Raw genomic sequence first — 14,469 nt, forward strand, 5'->3', positions numbered from 1 at the left:
ACGGGACCAGCAAAATTTGTTTGAGTGATCGGTTGTTCAAGTTACCAAACAAAATTCATTATACAGGGATTTTTCTGTGACCTGACAAGTACAGTCGAAGGTGGTGTACAAATTATTAGAGTTTGAGTTAAGGATTTGACTGTACTTAAAAGTTAAATTAGTACTTTCAAACATCTTTCCTTGAAAGCTTGTCTTACTTATTCTATCAATGTATGAAGAACAAAAAACTGGAAAATATAGTTCTAAGCCAAAACCAAAAATCAACTTGAAAGCAGGTAACAGTACAACTTACAGGAACCTTAATCAACTATAGGTCTAGAATAACTGTTCTCATTCTTACCTATATATACAAAATGATATTTGGCCAGAAGTAAAGTAAGGACAAACTTTTTCATTTGCTAGATGAAAACCATTTCTTTGAGAAATGTCTAGACTAATTTCATTTTATTGACAAGCTTCTTCTAAAATATGCTCATTATTCCGCAAGGTCTTGTGTCACAGAAATTCCTTGTTTATCTATTCAATACCAACTAACTAGCTGTCAAATTAAAATATTATAATATGAGGCTTTGAATTTTTACTATGACAGCAATATTGATAAGTAAATTTCCTATGTCAGTAGAATTTTTGAAATCCTTTCAAGAAATGACCAGTATGTTAAGAGAAATACTAAATATATAAGATATCCTAAGTGTGCAAAAATGGGACTGTGTAGTGAAATAGCTGGGATTCAATAAACACCTGGTATGTCAGAGTTCATAACTCCGATGTTGCTTGAATTTTCCATAATAAGACATATGAGCCATGCCATGGGAAAACCAACATAGTGGTTTTGCGACCAGCATGGATCCAGACCAGCTGCGCATCCGTGCAGTCAGGTCAGGATCCATGCTGTTCGCTAACGGTTTCTGTGATTGCTATAGGCTTTGAAAGCGAAAAGCATGGATCCTGACCAGACTGCACGGATGCGCAGGCTGGTCTGGATCCATGCTGGTCGCAAAGCCATTATGTTGGTTTTCTCATGGCGCGGCTCATATGTTTATTTTTGCTAAATGACATGTGTGTAGATTTCTAATATACAGTAAATTTCACAAGTGTATATATTATTAGTAACATGTTATATTGATTGATATGTGATAAAAATAAAACAGTTATTATAACGTGTTTATTTCAGGCAATCATCATAGTGTCAACTGTAGCCTTTGTTCAGGTAATTCATAAAATAATACTAGTATTGGAGAATAGTGCTTTCAACAGCTGCCTTTTAACTGCATTTATTTGTATAAACAATGGAGATATGTTTAACAGATATTTAGAGTATTAATAGCTATAATAATAGGTTTTTATTTGAAATGAAGAATTGATTTTCACCTTGTAAAATATAACTGTATTGTGCAAATAATGGCCTGTAAATAATCAATATCTAATATATGAAGTCAAATATTTCACGTGTTAATAAGAATAAGTTTGGTATGAGATAATCTTTCACAAAAACTTGTAAGTTTCTGCTTGAGCAGCACATTGTTGGCAGGCCTTAAATTCCAATGGTTGTGTGTTTGTTTGTTTGTATGTAAGCTTATTTATAGTCGCCACTAGTAACCCATATTGGTGACTCCTCCAGAAGACAGTAATGTTAATGAAAGGATAGTGCAGGATAAGATGCTCCAATTCCAAAGGTTTCCCAAGTTTTTTAGCGTGTCAGGTGTAAAGCACCCATACATGAAACTCTCTTCCCAATGTTAGTAATTATGCCCCCCACCAACCCATTTAGAAGAAGCGGGCGCACCTGTCAGTTGCGCTGGTTGGTTGGTCCATCTGTTAGTAGAGCAGTAGATGATTCCTGTAGGGCCGGAACCTTGAAAATTGTTTCCACCCAATAACCTGAGAACCGCTTGACCCAGAACCTTCAAACTTATTAATATAATTGGGCTTATAGAGTAGATGACGCCTGTTGAATCAGTAAGTAAAATTTCAAGGTGACTCCTTAAATTTTTGGGTCAGTAGGTCAAAGGTCAAGGTCACAAGGGCCTGAACCTTGGAAAGGGTTTCTGCCCAATATCTTGAGAACCACTTCACCAAGCACCTTTAAACTTGATAGCTTGATTGGACTTATGAAATACTTGACTCCTATAGTGTTGGGGGTCAGTATGTCAGAAGGTCACAGGGGCCAGAACCTTGAATGGTTTCCTCTTGATAACTTGAGAATATCTTGATCCAGAACCTTAAAACTTATTAGCATATTGGGCTTATAAAGTAGGCGAACTCTTATTTGAATCAGTAAGTCAAAGGTCAAGGTCACACGAGCCAGAACCTTGAAACCTGTTTCCGCTCAATAACTTCAGAACCACTTGACCAAGGTAAGGTTATAGGGGTCTGAACCTTCAAAAGGGTTTCTGCTTAATAACTTGAGAACCACTTGAACCAGAACCTTCAAACTTGAAAGCATGATTGGGCTTATGAAGTAGATGATATGCCTATTGTTTTGGGCATCAGTAGATCAAAGGTTAAGGTCACACGGACCGGAGCATTGAAAACAATTTTCCCTAAATAACTTGAGAATCACTTGATAGCATGAGATGACCCCTATTGCTTTTAGGGTAAATAGCTCAAAGGTCAAGGTCACAGAGATCTGAACGCTGAAAACTATTCTGCAAGGTAACTTGAGAATCTCTTCACCTAGAACCTTCAAACTTGATAGCATGATTGGGCTTAATGAAGTAGAAGACCCCTTTTCTTTTTTGGGTCAGTAAGTCAAAGGTCAAGGTCACAAGGGTCTGAGCCTTGAAAACAGTTTCCATTCAATAAGTTGAGAACCACTTGACCCAGCACCTTCAAACTTGATAGCATGTTTGAGCTTATGAAGTTGATGACCTCTATCTTTTTTTAGCTCACCTGTCACATAGTGACAAGGTGAGCTTTTGTGATCACCTTCGTCCGTCGTCAGTCCGTCCGAGCTCACATTTGCATACTTAGCTGGCTATAGGAACAATAGGTAACTGTACTTTTTCTTTGATGTCATTCATTCCTTAAGGCTTTTATGCGGCTATTTCTCTCTTACGTGGCTAAAAGAACAATAGAGAGAACAAAAGAGTAGCCACATAAGTATCCATATGTAGGAACTTCCGTGCGTGCGTCCGTCCTTGAGTGCGTCAACACTTGTCTGCACGATAGTGGTTTCATTGATGATTTTATTTTAACCAAACTTGCACACAACTTGTATCACCATAAGATCTTGGTTCCTTTCTTGAACTGGCCAGATCCCATTATGGGTTCCAGAGTTATGGCCCCTGAAAGGGCCAAAATTAGCTATTTTGACCTTGTCTGCACAATAGCAGCTTTATTTATAATTTGATTTTTACCAAACTGGCACACAACTTGTATCACCATAAGATCTTGTTTCCTTTTTTTGAACTGGCCAGATTCCAATATGGGTTCCAGAGTTATGGCCCCTGAAAGGGCCAGAAATTAGCTATTTTGACCTTGTCTGCACAATAGCAGCTTCATTTATGATTTTATTTTAACCAAACTTGCACACAACTTGTATCACCATAAGATCTTGGTTCCTTTCTTCAACTGGCAAAATTCCATTATGGGTTCCAGAGTTATGGCCCCTGAAAGGGCCAGAATTAGCTATTTTGACATTGTCTGCACAATAGCAGCTTCATTTATGATTTGAATTTAATCAAACTTGCACAAAACTTGTGTCACCATAAGATCTCGGTTCTTTTTTTAAACCGGCCAGATTCCATCATGGGTTCCAGAGTTATGGCCCCTGAAAGGGCAAAAATTAGCTATTTTGACCTTGTCTGCACAATAGCAGCTTCATTTATGATTTGATTTTAACCAAACTTGCACACAACTTGTATTACCACAAGATCTTGGTTCCTTTCTTGAACTGGCCAGATTCCATCATGGGTTCCAGAGTTATGGCCCCTTAAAGGTCCAAAACTGGCTATTTTGGCTTTTGCAGCCATATAGAGACTTCATTTATGGTTTTATTTGATACAAACTTCCAAAATATCTTCAACAACAATAAATCTTGGATTCCATGACAAATCAGATCCAGTCGTAGGTTCCAGAGTTATTTTATATCTGATTACCTCCCCTGATTGTAATCAAAATGGATTTATATCAGTAAGTACTTATAGGACTTATTTGAAATTTCATTATTGTCATTAGTTGGACTGAGCCAATCAGGGTAGTTAACTATGGACTGATTTTATGTCAAATTACCTCCCTTTATTTCAAATTAAAATGGGTATATCTCTGTAACTAATGAAGATACTGATCTGAAATTTCATTTATGTCAACAGATTTATTTGGCAGATCCTTCCTTTGTTCACTTACAGTAAATTTTTTTTTAATTACTTCCCTTTTACATTACTATAAATAGCTTATTTTTAGTAACTTTTTTATTATCGGCCGTAGGGAAAAACCGAGACCACTTTTCTGTGGTACAACATGGATGGTACCTCCAATTTTTAGGTGTATTTTGACATATCTGTACTTTGTAAGAATTTTTTTTCTTTTTGGTTAAATTTCTTCCCTTTGTTGTTCCTGTCCTTTGGACTTCGATATTTTTTCTGAGGACCTTCTTGTCCTAAAGTGCAATGATAACAGGTGAGCGATATAGGGCCATCATTTACTACCTCTTATTCTTGTTTAGAAGTTGTTTCCTACCTAAAAGATTTAATTATTGAGATAAAAAAAAACATGGATAGTTTAACTGCCTTAATATAACTGAAAACTTACACAAAACTGTAAAATTATTGTAAATTTTATCAAATTGTAGCTTACCCCAAGTGGTCAGATGCTTCACTTTACTACACAGACTGTTGCCTAAGCAAAAAAATAAAAATAAATAGAACAGCCTCTTGTTGTAAACTGTCAAATTTTCAACTGGACAAAAAAAAAGAAACTTGGATGCTTTTGTTTGAATTCTACATTGAAGTTTAGTCAAGGGATTTTAAGGCTTCTCAGACAAACTGTATCACATTATTTTATGGAAGTATTCCATTTATAATACATATACAGTAAATGTAGCAATGTATATGTTTCAGGAATACAGGTCAGAGAAGTCCCTGGAAGCATTGACAAAACTTGTGCCACCTAAATGTCACTGGTAAGTAACAGATTGGTTAAATCTTGCCACCCCCTAGAAAATCTTAATGCACATCTCTTTAAATAAAGCAGAAAAGGCAATACAAGAGATAGGGAGTGTTTCTGATTTTGCCATGTTACTGAAGGACTGCGATGGTTTATATTTGGAATATGAATTGGAAAGTTTTTGGTGCATTTTGTAATATACAGTAATGGGTTAAGTGTATTAAAAATGGAGACATGAGAGTATTTGGAAATGTATAAAAAAGCATGTCTGTTGAATCAGCTACTGTTTACTCATTATTGTTCATGCGAAACAAATAGTTGTGGATTTTGTGGTTACTATAATGCACAAAGTTAAGTTCTAACTCTTAGCACTTAAGAGCATAACAAAAATTGAAGAGGATAGAAGTTTATGATGAAAAATCCCAAGTGCTTGAGGCACCCTGGTCTCACGGGTGGAAGTCCAATGCTTTTATCACTGAGCCAAAGCGTCTACTCCCTGACGCAGTTGTCAGAGATTGGTTTTAAACTTTCAAGCTATGCGTAAGCGACCGTAACATAAACAAACAAAGAGCTGCCATTTATTTTACTTTTCAAGAAATCAGTAAAATCTGTATGAAGATCCTTTAGAATCATAGAACACAACCAAGTGATATGGTAGTGGACTGGGCTTTAGTGAGTCAGTTCATTAGAGGTAATGAAATTAGCAGCACCCCTTATGCCTGCTTACACTGGCTTAAGCAGAACTCCATACATTAAGATAGAGTGGACTCCATGATCCTAAGGTACCAGAAAACATAACAACGCTCAGAACAACTACAAGGAGACCTTTTATGGTTGCCACACAGAGGTTAAAAGAGTACTGCTGAGATTGTAAATAAAGTCATAAAAGTTTCTTATTTACACGTAGCATAGAACCAATCAACCATTTTGACCAAGCTCACAAAATTTTATTCCATTAAAGTTTCATAGTAACCAGTGAAGAGGTATATTGTAATAATAATCTAAAACAACAATGGCACAAACATTTGTAAAGCAACAAAAACTTGTTAAATAGTTTCTGATGTCTAATTTAGGTGTATATTAAATATTACCTATGTTGTTGAAATAATGATAATTTCTGATTATTTTTATCAGTCACCGTAATGAAAAACTTGAGGATTTCCTGGCACGTGATCTGGTGCCTGGTGATGTTGTGGATCTCATGGTTGGGGATAGGGTACCAGCTGATCTACGACTTATACAGGTTTGTTAGTCTTTAATTGCAGGTAGTTATTCTCCTTCAGTTAAGCTCAAATTTAATTTGTGTCATCAAAAACACAGCTGTACTGGTTTCTTATAAGCAGACATGTCATGACCACACTATAAACATACCACCTCTCGACCGGATGACAGTAGTTATATCTTATTTATTTCACAACCATTCCCCTTCAGTGCAGGAATTTTTTATGCCCCCAAAGGGAGGCATATTAGTTTTCAACTGTCCGTCTGTTAGTTCGTTAGTTCGTCACAACGTTAACTTTTTGCATGAAGGCACTTTACTCGCGAAACACTGCACCCAGGACCTTCAAACTTCACATGCTGATAGTGCTTATTGAGTACACGACCCCTACTGACTTTGGGGTCACCAGGTCAAAGGTCAAGGTCACAGGGGCCAATTTTAACTTTTTGCATGAAGGCACTTTACTCGCGAACCACTGCACCCTGGACCTTCAAACTTCACATGCTAATAGTACTTATTGAGGACACGACCCCTATTGACTTTGGGGTCACCAGGTCAAAGGTCAAGGTCACCAGGTCAAAGGTCAAAGTGCTGCGGGGGCATTTGTCACCATTAGTGACGGCTCTTGTTTATAGATTAACATAGATAATAATTTGTCACCAACTTTGTAGATTAGCATTTTCATGGCATGAAGATGTTTCAGAATATGTTAGATCACCATCCGAACGTAGAAAAGAATTTTTTGTGATGCGCTCTGTACTGCATAGTACACATTAAATATGTGAAAAATTCATTTCATGTTGATCTTTTTCAGGCGAAAGATTTAGCTATTGATGAGTCAAGTTTTACAGGGGAGACACATCCCAGTACAAAAGGAACCGCAACCATTCCAAAAGATGCTGTGATGAACAATGGTATAACTCAGAGAACTAATATAGCCTTCATGGGAACACTTGTACGGTGTGGTAGAGGTCAGGTATGTAACAATGGTATAACTCCAAGAACTAATATAGCCTTCATGGGAACACTTGTACGGTGTGGTAGAGGTCAGGTATGTAACAATGGTATAACTCCAAGAACTAATATAGCCTTCATGGGAACACTTGTACGTTGTGGTAGAGGTCAGGTATGTAACAGTGGTATAACTCAGAGAACTAATATAGCCTTCATGGGAACACTTGTACGGTGTGGTAGAGGTCAGGTATGTGACAATGGTATAACTCCGAGAACTAATATAGCCTTCATGGGAACAATTGTACGTTGTGGTAGAGGTCAGGTATGTAACAGTGGTATAACTCAGAGAACTAATATAGCCTTCATGGGAACACTTGTACGGTGTGGTAGAGGTCAGGTATGTGACCGTGGTATAACTCAGAGAACTAATATAGCCTTCATGGGAACACTTGTACAGTGTGGTAGAGGTCAGGTATGTAACAGTGGTATAACTCAGAGAACTAATATAGTCTTCATGGGAACACTTGTACGTTGTGGTAGAGGTCAGGTATGTAACAATGGTATAACTCCAAGAACTAATATAGCCTTCATGGGAACACTTGTACGGTGTGGTAGAGGTCAGGTATGTAACAGTGGTATAACTCAGAGAACTAATATAGCCTTCATGGGAACACTTGTACGGTGTGGTAAAGGTCAGGTATGTAACAGTGGTATAACTCAGAGAACTAATATAGTCTTCATGGGAACACTTGTACGTTGTGGTAGAGGTCAGGTATGTAACAGTGGTATAACTCGGAGAACTAATATAGCCTTCATGGGAACACTTGTACGTTGTGGTAGAGGTCAGGTATGTAACAGTGGTATAACTCGGAGAGCTAATATAGCCTTCATGGGAACACTTGTACGGTGTGGTAGAGGTCAGGTATGTAACAGTGGTATAACTTCGAGAACTAATATAGCCTTCATGGGAACACTTGTACGGTGTGGTAGAGGTCAGGTATGTAACAGTGGTATAACTCAGAGAACTAATATAGCCTTCATGGGAACACTTGTACGTTGTGGTAGAGGTCAGGTATGTAACAGTGGTATAACTCAGAGAACTAATATAGCCTTCATGGGAACACTTGTACGGTGTGGTAGAGGTCAGGTATGTGACAATGGTATAACTCCGAGAACTAATATAGCCTTCATGGGAACACTTGTACGTTGTGGTAGAGGTCAGGTATGTGACAATGGTATAACTCCGAGAACTAATATAGCCTTCATGGGAACACTTGTACGTTGTGGTAGAGGTCAGGTATGTAACAGTGGTATAACTCAGAGAACTAATATAGCCTTCATGGGAACACTTGTACGGTGTGGTAGAGGTCAGGTATGTGACCGTGGTATAACTCAGAGAACTAATATAGCCTTCATGGGAACACTTGTACGGTGTGGTAGAGGTCAGGTATGTAACAGTGGTATAACTCCGAGAACTAATATAGCCTTCATGGGAACACTTGTACGTTGTGGTAGAGGTCAGGTATGTAACAGTGGTATAACTCAGAGAACTAATATAGCCTTCATGGGAACACTTGTACGGTGTGGTAGAGGTCAGGTATGTAACAGTGGTATAACTCAGAGAACTAATATAGCCTTCATGGGAACACTTGTACGTTGTGGTAAAGGTCAGGTATGTAACAGTGGTATAACTCAGAGAACTAATATAGTCTTCATGGGAACACTTGTACGTTGTGGTAGAGGTCAGGTATGTAACAGTGGTATAACTCGGAGAACTAATATAGCCTTCATGGGAACACTTGTACGTTGTGGTAGAGGTCAGGTATGTAACAGTGGTATAACTCGGAGAGCTAATATAGCCTTCATGGGAACACTTGTACGGTGTGGTAGAGGTCAGGTATGTAACAGTGGTATAACTTCGAGAACTAATATAGCCTTCATGGGAACACTTGTACGGTGTGGTAGAGGTCAGGTATGTAACAGTGGTATAACTCAGAGAACTAATATAGCCTTCATGGGAACACTTGAACGGTGTGGTAGAGGTCAGGTATGTAACAGTGGTATAACTTCGAGAACTAATATAGCCTTCATGGGAACACTTGTACGGTGTGGTAGAGGTCAGGTATGTAACAGTGGTATAACTCAGAGAACTAATATAGCCTTCATGGGAACACTTGTACGGTGTGGTAGAGGTCAGGTATGTAACAGTGGTATAACTCAGAGAACTAATATAGCCTACATGGGAACACTTGTACGGTGTGGTAGAGGTCAGGTATGTAACAGTGGTATAACTTCGAGAACTAATATAGCCTTCATGGGAACACTTGTACGGTGTGGTAGAGGTCAGGTATGTAACAGTGGTATAACTCAGAGAACTAATATAGCCTACATGGGAACACTTGTACGGTGTGGTAGAGGTCAGGTATGTAACAGTGGTATAACTCAGAGAACTAATATAGCCTTCATGGGAACACTTGTACGGTGTGGTAGAGGTCAGGTATGTGACCGTAATCTCTCTTTTAGTTAAATGATGTTTAACGTTTTTATGTTATGTTAACTGCTATATTGGAAATGAAAATATTTAAGCATATTTAGGCTAGAGCAAATATTTAGGAGATGGATGCTGTTGTTTATAATTCCTGAGGCCTTGCAGTAGTTTAGATATAATAAGATAAATTAAAAGATTTTACAATCAAAATTTGAAAGTTAGTTAACAGTATTGATATCATTTATGAGTTTTACTGACTTTTCAAAATTAATATATTTTGAGAAAGAGTTCTGTGAAATCATTAACTTTGTGGACATGACAGATCCCAGGAAAATTAGTTCCCTACATAGAATATGATTTAACAGTATGTACATTAAACAGTAGCATCATTCAGATATAGATAAAGTATAAATGAAGCACTTTTTTCATTTGTTTGTTTTATATCATTGTAGGGTATAGTGATAGGTACAGGACATAACTCAGAGTTTGGAGAGATTTTCAAAATGATGCAGCATGAAGAGGTATGAACTAAATGATTTAACTCTAGACGGTTTATCTGAAAAAAATATTATTAATAAAGAAAATTTGTTTCAATGAAGTATATGAATTATTTCCTCATGTGAAGACAAATCATATTTTCACTTGTGGCTGCTTTATTTGTCTGATGTTCATGAAATGATATTAATTCTTGAAAGTGGCTAGGGATCTGGTTATAGATCTATCAATACTGTATATGGCATTTGTTGAGGGGATGCTTCAGTTGGTTAGCATGAAATTCAGTAAAAAAGTAACTTCAGTAAAATTTTTGATAAACCTCACCCTTTCCATTACATGTAAGTCTTGCCCGATAACATTGATATTAAAGTATAGTAGATTTTTACTCTATTTTTCCAGTAAAATAATAGATTGGTTTTTGTCGCAAAGCTACAACAAGAGGGTACAAGTTTATCTGAGATTAGGTGAATCTTCTTATGACGGTTGCAGTAACATCAGTATCTCTCAAATCATTCTTCCGTACGTTGATAGTGGAAAGTTGTCAGGTTTTGAAGGCAGCCAAGTCTGGTACGGTACATGCGTTGTTAAAGTGATAATCACTTAACTGAAATATGATTGTAGAATAGTTTAAAACACAATTTTATCATGAAGACATTGTATATGCATCCATTAGTCTAACTGAAAAATTACTTGTTTCAGTCGCCAAAGACTCCAATGCAGAAGAGTATGGATATTTTAGGAAAACAGCTGTCATTCTATTCATTCTGTATTATTGGATTGATAATGTTCTTGGGCTGGTTCCAGGGACGTAACGTCCTTGACATGTTTAATATTGGAGTCAGGTAAGTTTTCCCTGTATCAGCACTTGTAATAAGTTAATATTACTTTCTTATTTAAATACTGTTCTATTTTTTGTTGATATATTTGTAACCTGAAATAGCAACAATAAATACATTGGTATTGTCCCTTAGATTGCTTTATAAATGGAGGCATTGTATTAAATTTGCTAATACTTTGTTGCAGTTTGGCTGTGGCTGCCATTCCAGAAGGTTTACCTATAGTAGTGACAGTGACCTTGGCCTTGGGGGTCATGAGAATGGCAAAGAGAAAAGCAATCGTTAAAAAACTGCCGATTGTAGAGACTCTAGGTAAGCAGTGAAAGATCATTGGTGGCCATTTAGTTTGTGCCAGTGTGATATGTTCAGATAAGACTGGTTCCCATTATTATATTTCAGGGTGTGCCAATGTGCTGTGTTCAGACAAGACAGGTTCCCGATATTATGTTAGATAAGACTGGTCCCCGTTATTATGTTTCAGGGTGTGTCAGTTTGATATGTTCAGATAAGACTGGTTCCCATTATTATGTTTCAGGGTATGCCAGTGTGATATGTTCAGATAAGAATTGTTCCCGTTATTATGTTTCAGGGTGTGTCAGTTTGATATGTTCAGATAAGACTGGTTCCCATTATTATGTTTAAAGGGTGTTTTCAGTTTGATATGTTCAGTAAGGGAATGGTTCCATTATTATTTTTCAGGGTATACCAATGTGATATGTTCAGATAAGACTGGTTCCCGTTATTATGTTTCAGGGTGTGTCAGTTTGATATGTTCAGATAAGACTGGTTCCCGTTATTATGTTTCAGGGTGTGTCAGTTTGTTATGTTCGATAAGATGGTCCCATTTTATGTTTCAGGGTTATCCCAGTGTGTAGTCAGATAAAAATTTGTTCCGTTATTATGTTACAGGGTGTGTTCATTTTGATATGTTAGAAAAAGATGGTTCCCGTTATTATGTTTCAGGGTGTGTGTCAGTTTGATATGTTCAGAAAAGATGGTTCCCTTTTTAGGGTTTCGGGGGTCTGCCAATGTGATTGTTCAGATAAGACTGGTTCCCGTTATATTTTACAGGGTGTGTCAGTTTGATTTGTTCAGATAAGATGGTTCCGTTATTATGTTTCGGGTATGCCAGTGTGATAGGGTTAGATAAGAATTGTTCCCGTTATTATGTTTCAGGGTGTGTCAGTTTGATATGTTCAGATAAGACTGGTTCCCATTATTATGTTTCAGGGTGTGCCAGTGTGATATGTTCAGATAAGACTGGTTCCCATTATTATGTTTCAGGGTGTGTGTGCCAGTGTGGTATGTTCAGATAAGACTGGTTCCCATTGTTATGTTTCAGGGTGTGTGTGCCAATGTGATATGTTCAGAGAAGACTGGTTCCCATTGTTATGTTTCAGGGTGTGCCAATGTGATATGTTCAGATAAGACTGGTTCCCGTTATTATGTTTCAGGGTGTGCCAGTTTGATATGTTCAGATAAGACTGGTTCCAATTATTATGTTTCAGGGTATGCCAATGTGATATGTTCAGATAAGACTGGTTCCCGTTATTATGTTTCAGGGTGTGTCAGTTTGATATGTTCAGATAAGACTGGTTCCCATTATTATGTTTCAGGATGTGCCAATGTGATATGTTCAGATAAGACTGGTTCCCATTATTATGTTTCAGGGTGTGCCAGTGTGATATGTTCAGATAAGACTGGTTCCCATTATTATGTTTCAGGGTGTGCCAATGTGTTATGTTCAGATAAGACTGGTTCTCATTATTATGTTTCAGGGTGTGCCAATGTGATATGTTCAGATAAGACTGGTACTCTCACCAAGAATGAGATGACAGTGACACAGATATATTCTGCTGAGGGTACACATGCTGAGGTAATATCCTAAGTGTGATATCAGAACAATATGCAAGATCCATGTTCCTATTGAACCATGCCAGGGTCAAGGTCACAACTGAAATAAAACATTTAGAGCCTAGGATTTTATGCCAGGTCCATATCTGTTTAATCCCTGAAAAGATATTTATGAAACTTTGGTTCCATTTTCTACTCATTGAGATGATGTGCCTGTGTTCCCATGTCAAATGTTTAAGCTTAAAATTTTGCATCTGATCCATATCTAAGTTTAAGGCTGGTAATGAAACTTAGGTTGAATGTTAATTTCATCAACTGAAGATGATCTGCAAAATCCATGTTCTAACTTCACCAGCCCAAGGTCGAAGTCATGGCTGAAGGTCAGACATTTGAGCCATGGATGTGTTTGGTCCATACCTCTAAATCTTATTGGATATAAATTAAACTTTAGTCCAATTTTCTTGTCATCAAGTTGTTTTCAATTGCCAACCCTAGGTCAAGGTCACCATAGAAGGTTAGATATTTGAGATTGCTTTGTTACTCTGCAATTTACTTAACTCTGCAGAAGATGCCTCTGTGACCAAGTGGTTAAAGTTCCTGTAATTGAATCACTTGCCTCTCACCAATATAGTTTCAAGACCTCTTTGGAGTGTAGAATTCTTTATGTAAGGAAGACCTTTGCCTTGAAAATAGTTTCTGATCAATATTATAACTGCAGACATGAAACTTCTTGCATGAAACTTCTTGCCTGTAGATGAAGCCTGGTGTGTTTTGGATCTGTAAGTTAAGAGTTCAAGGTCACAAAGACCCTTTCCATATGGCTGGAAAGTCTTGGACCTATAGCCTTCGAATTTCATAGAATAGGATGATTGACTATGGTAAACAAATTACTACTTTAATTTTTCTCTTTAGGGAATAACATTTTGTTTAGGGAATAACAAAGAGAATTGTGAAATTGCAGGTTACAGGTGTAGGCTACAATGGTATAGGGAATGTGTTGTGTGAAGGACAAACTGTGGACAGTCAGTCTCATCCAGCACTGTGCAAAGTTATTGAAGTTGGATGTATATGTAATGATGCAGAGATATGTGATGATGTTCTACATGGTCAGCCAACAGAGGGCGCTTTACTTGCCTGTGCGCTTAAGGTATATAAAATAACGACTTGCTGTTGGACCAATAGTAAATAAGATTATTACTTGCAAGTGCATTTATGATGGATTAAATGAACTTGCCTTTATAGTGATTTATACAGTTGTTACTTCAGTGGGCATTCATGATGAATGCCTGTGCATTGGTCTAGTATCCTTGTAAGGTCTTTTCTTAAGTTTGTTCAAATGGTCCCACTTTGCTGCCTATAAGGGCTGTCAGAGCTAAAATATAAAATATTGATGGATCACATAAGCCATTGTCTATGCCAGCCAGTAAAGTTGATGAGGCAGCTTATCATCATGATTTCTGTTACTCTAAATACAACCATTGGACATTGCATAACAAAATTTGTAACAAAACTCTGTT

General features: G+C 37.4%; 1 protein-coding gene across 2 annotated transcripts in view; it reads left to right on the forward strand.

Annotated features, from left to right (window-relative positions):
- The window catches only part of LOC123549090 (calcium-transporting ATPase type 2C member 1-like), a 64,138-nt gene that overhangs the window by 9,655 nt on the left and 40,014 nt on the right, over positions 1-14,469 (forward strand). For both annotated transcript variants that reach the window (XM_053545640.1, XM_053545641.1), the window contains exons 4-12: positions 1,175-1,210; positions 5,061-5,122; positions 6,241-6,349; positions 7,140-7,301; positions 10,220-10,288; positions 10,962-11,104; positions 11,286-11,410; positions 12,877-12,974; positions 13,914-14,099. In XM_053545640.1, the coding sequence (XP_053401615.1) occupies positions 1,175-1,210; positions 5,061-5,122; positions 6,241-6,349; positions 7,140-7,301; positions 10,220-10,288; positions 10,962-11,104; positions 11,286-11,410; positions 12,877-12,974; positions 13,914-14,099 (990 nt within the window). The remainder of the gene's footprint in view (positions 1-1,174; positions 1,211-5,060; positions 5,123-6,240; positions 6,350-7,139; positions 7,302-10,219; positions 10,289-10,961; positions 11,105-11,285; positions 11,411-12,876; positions 12,975-13,913; positions 14,100-14,469) is intronic.

This window comes from Mercenaria mercenaria, chromosome 6 (assembly GCF_021730395.1).
Source record: "Mercenaria mercenaria strain notata chromosome 6, MADL_Memer_1, whole genome shotgun sequence".
Lineage (NCBI taxonomy): Eukaryota > Metazoa > Mollusca > Bivalvia > Venerida > Veneridae > Mercenaria > Mercenaria mercenaria.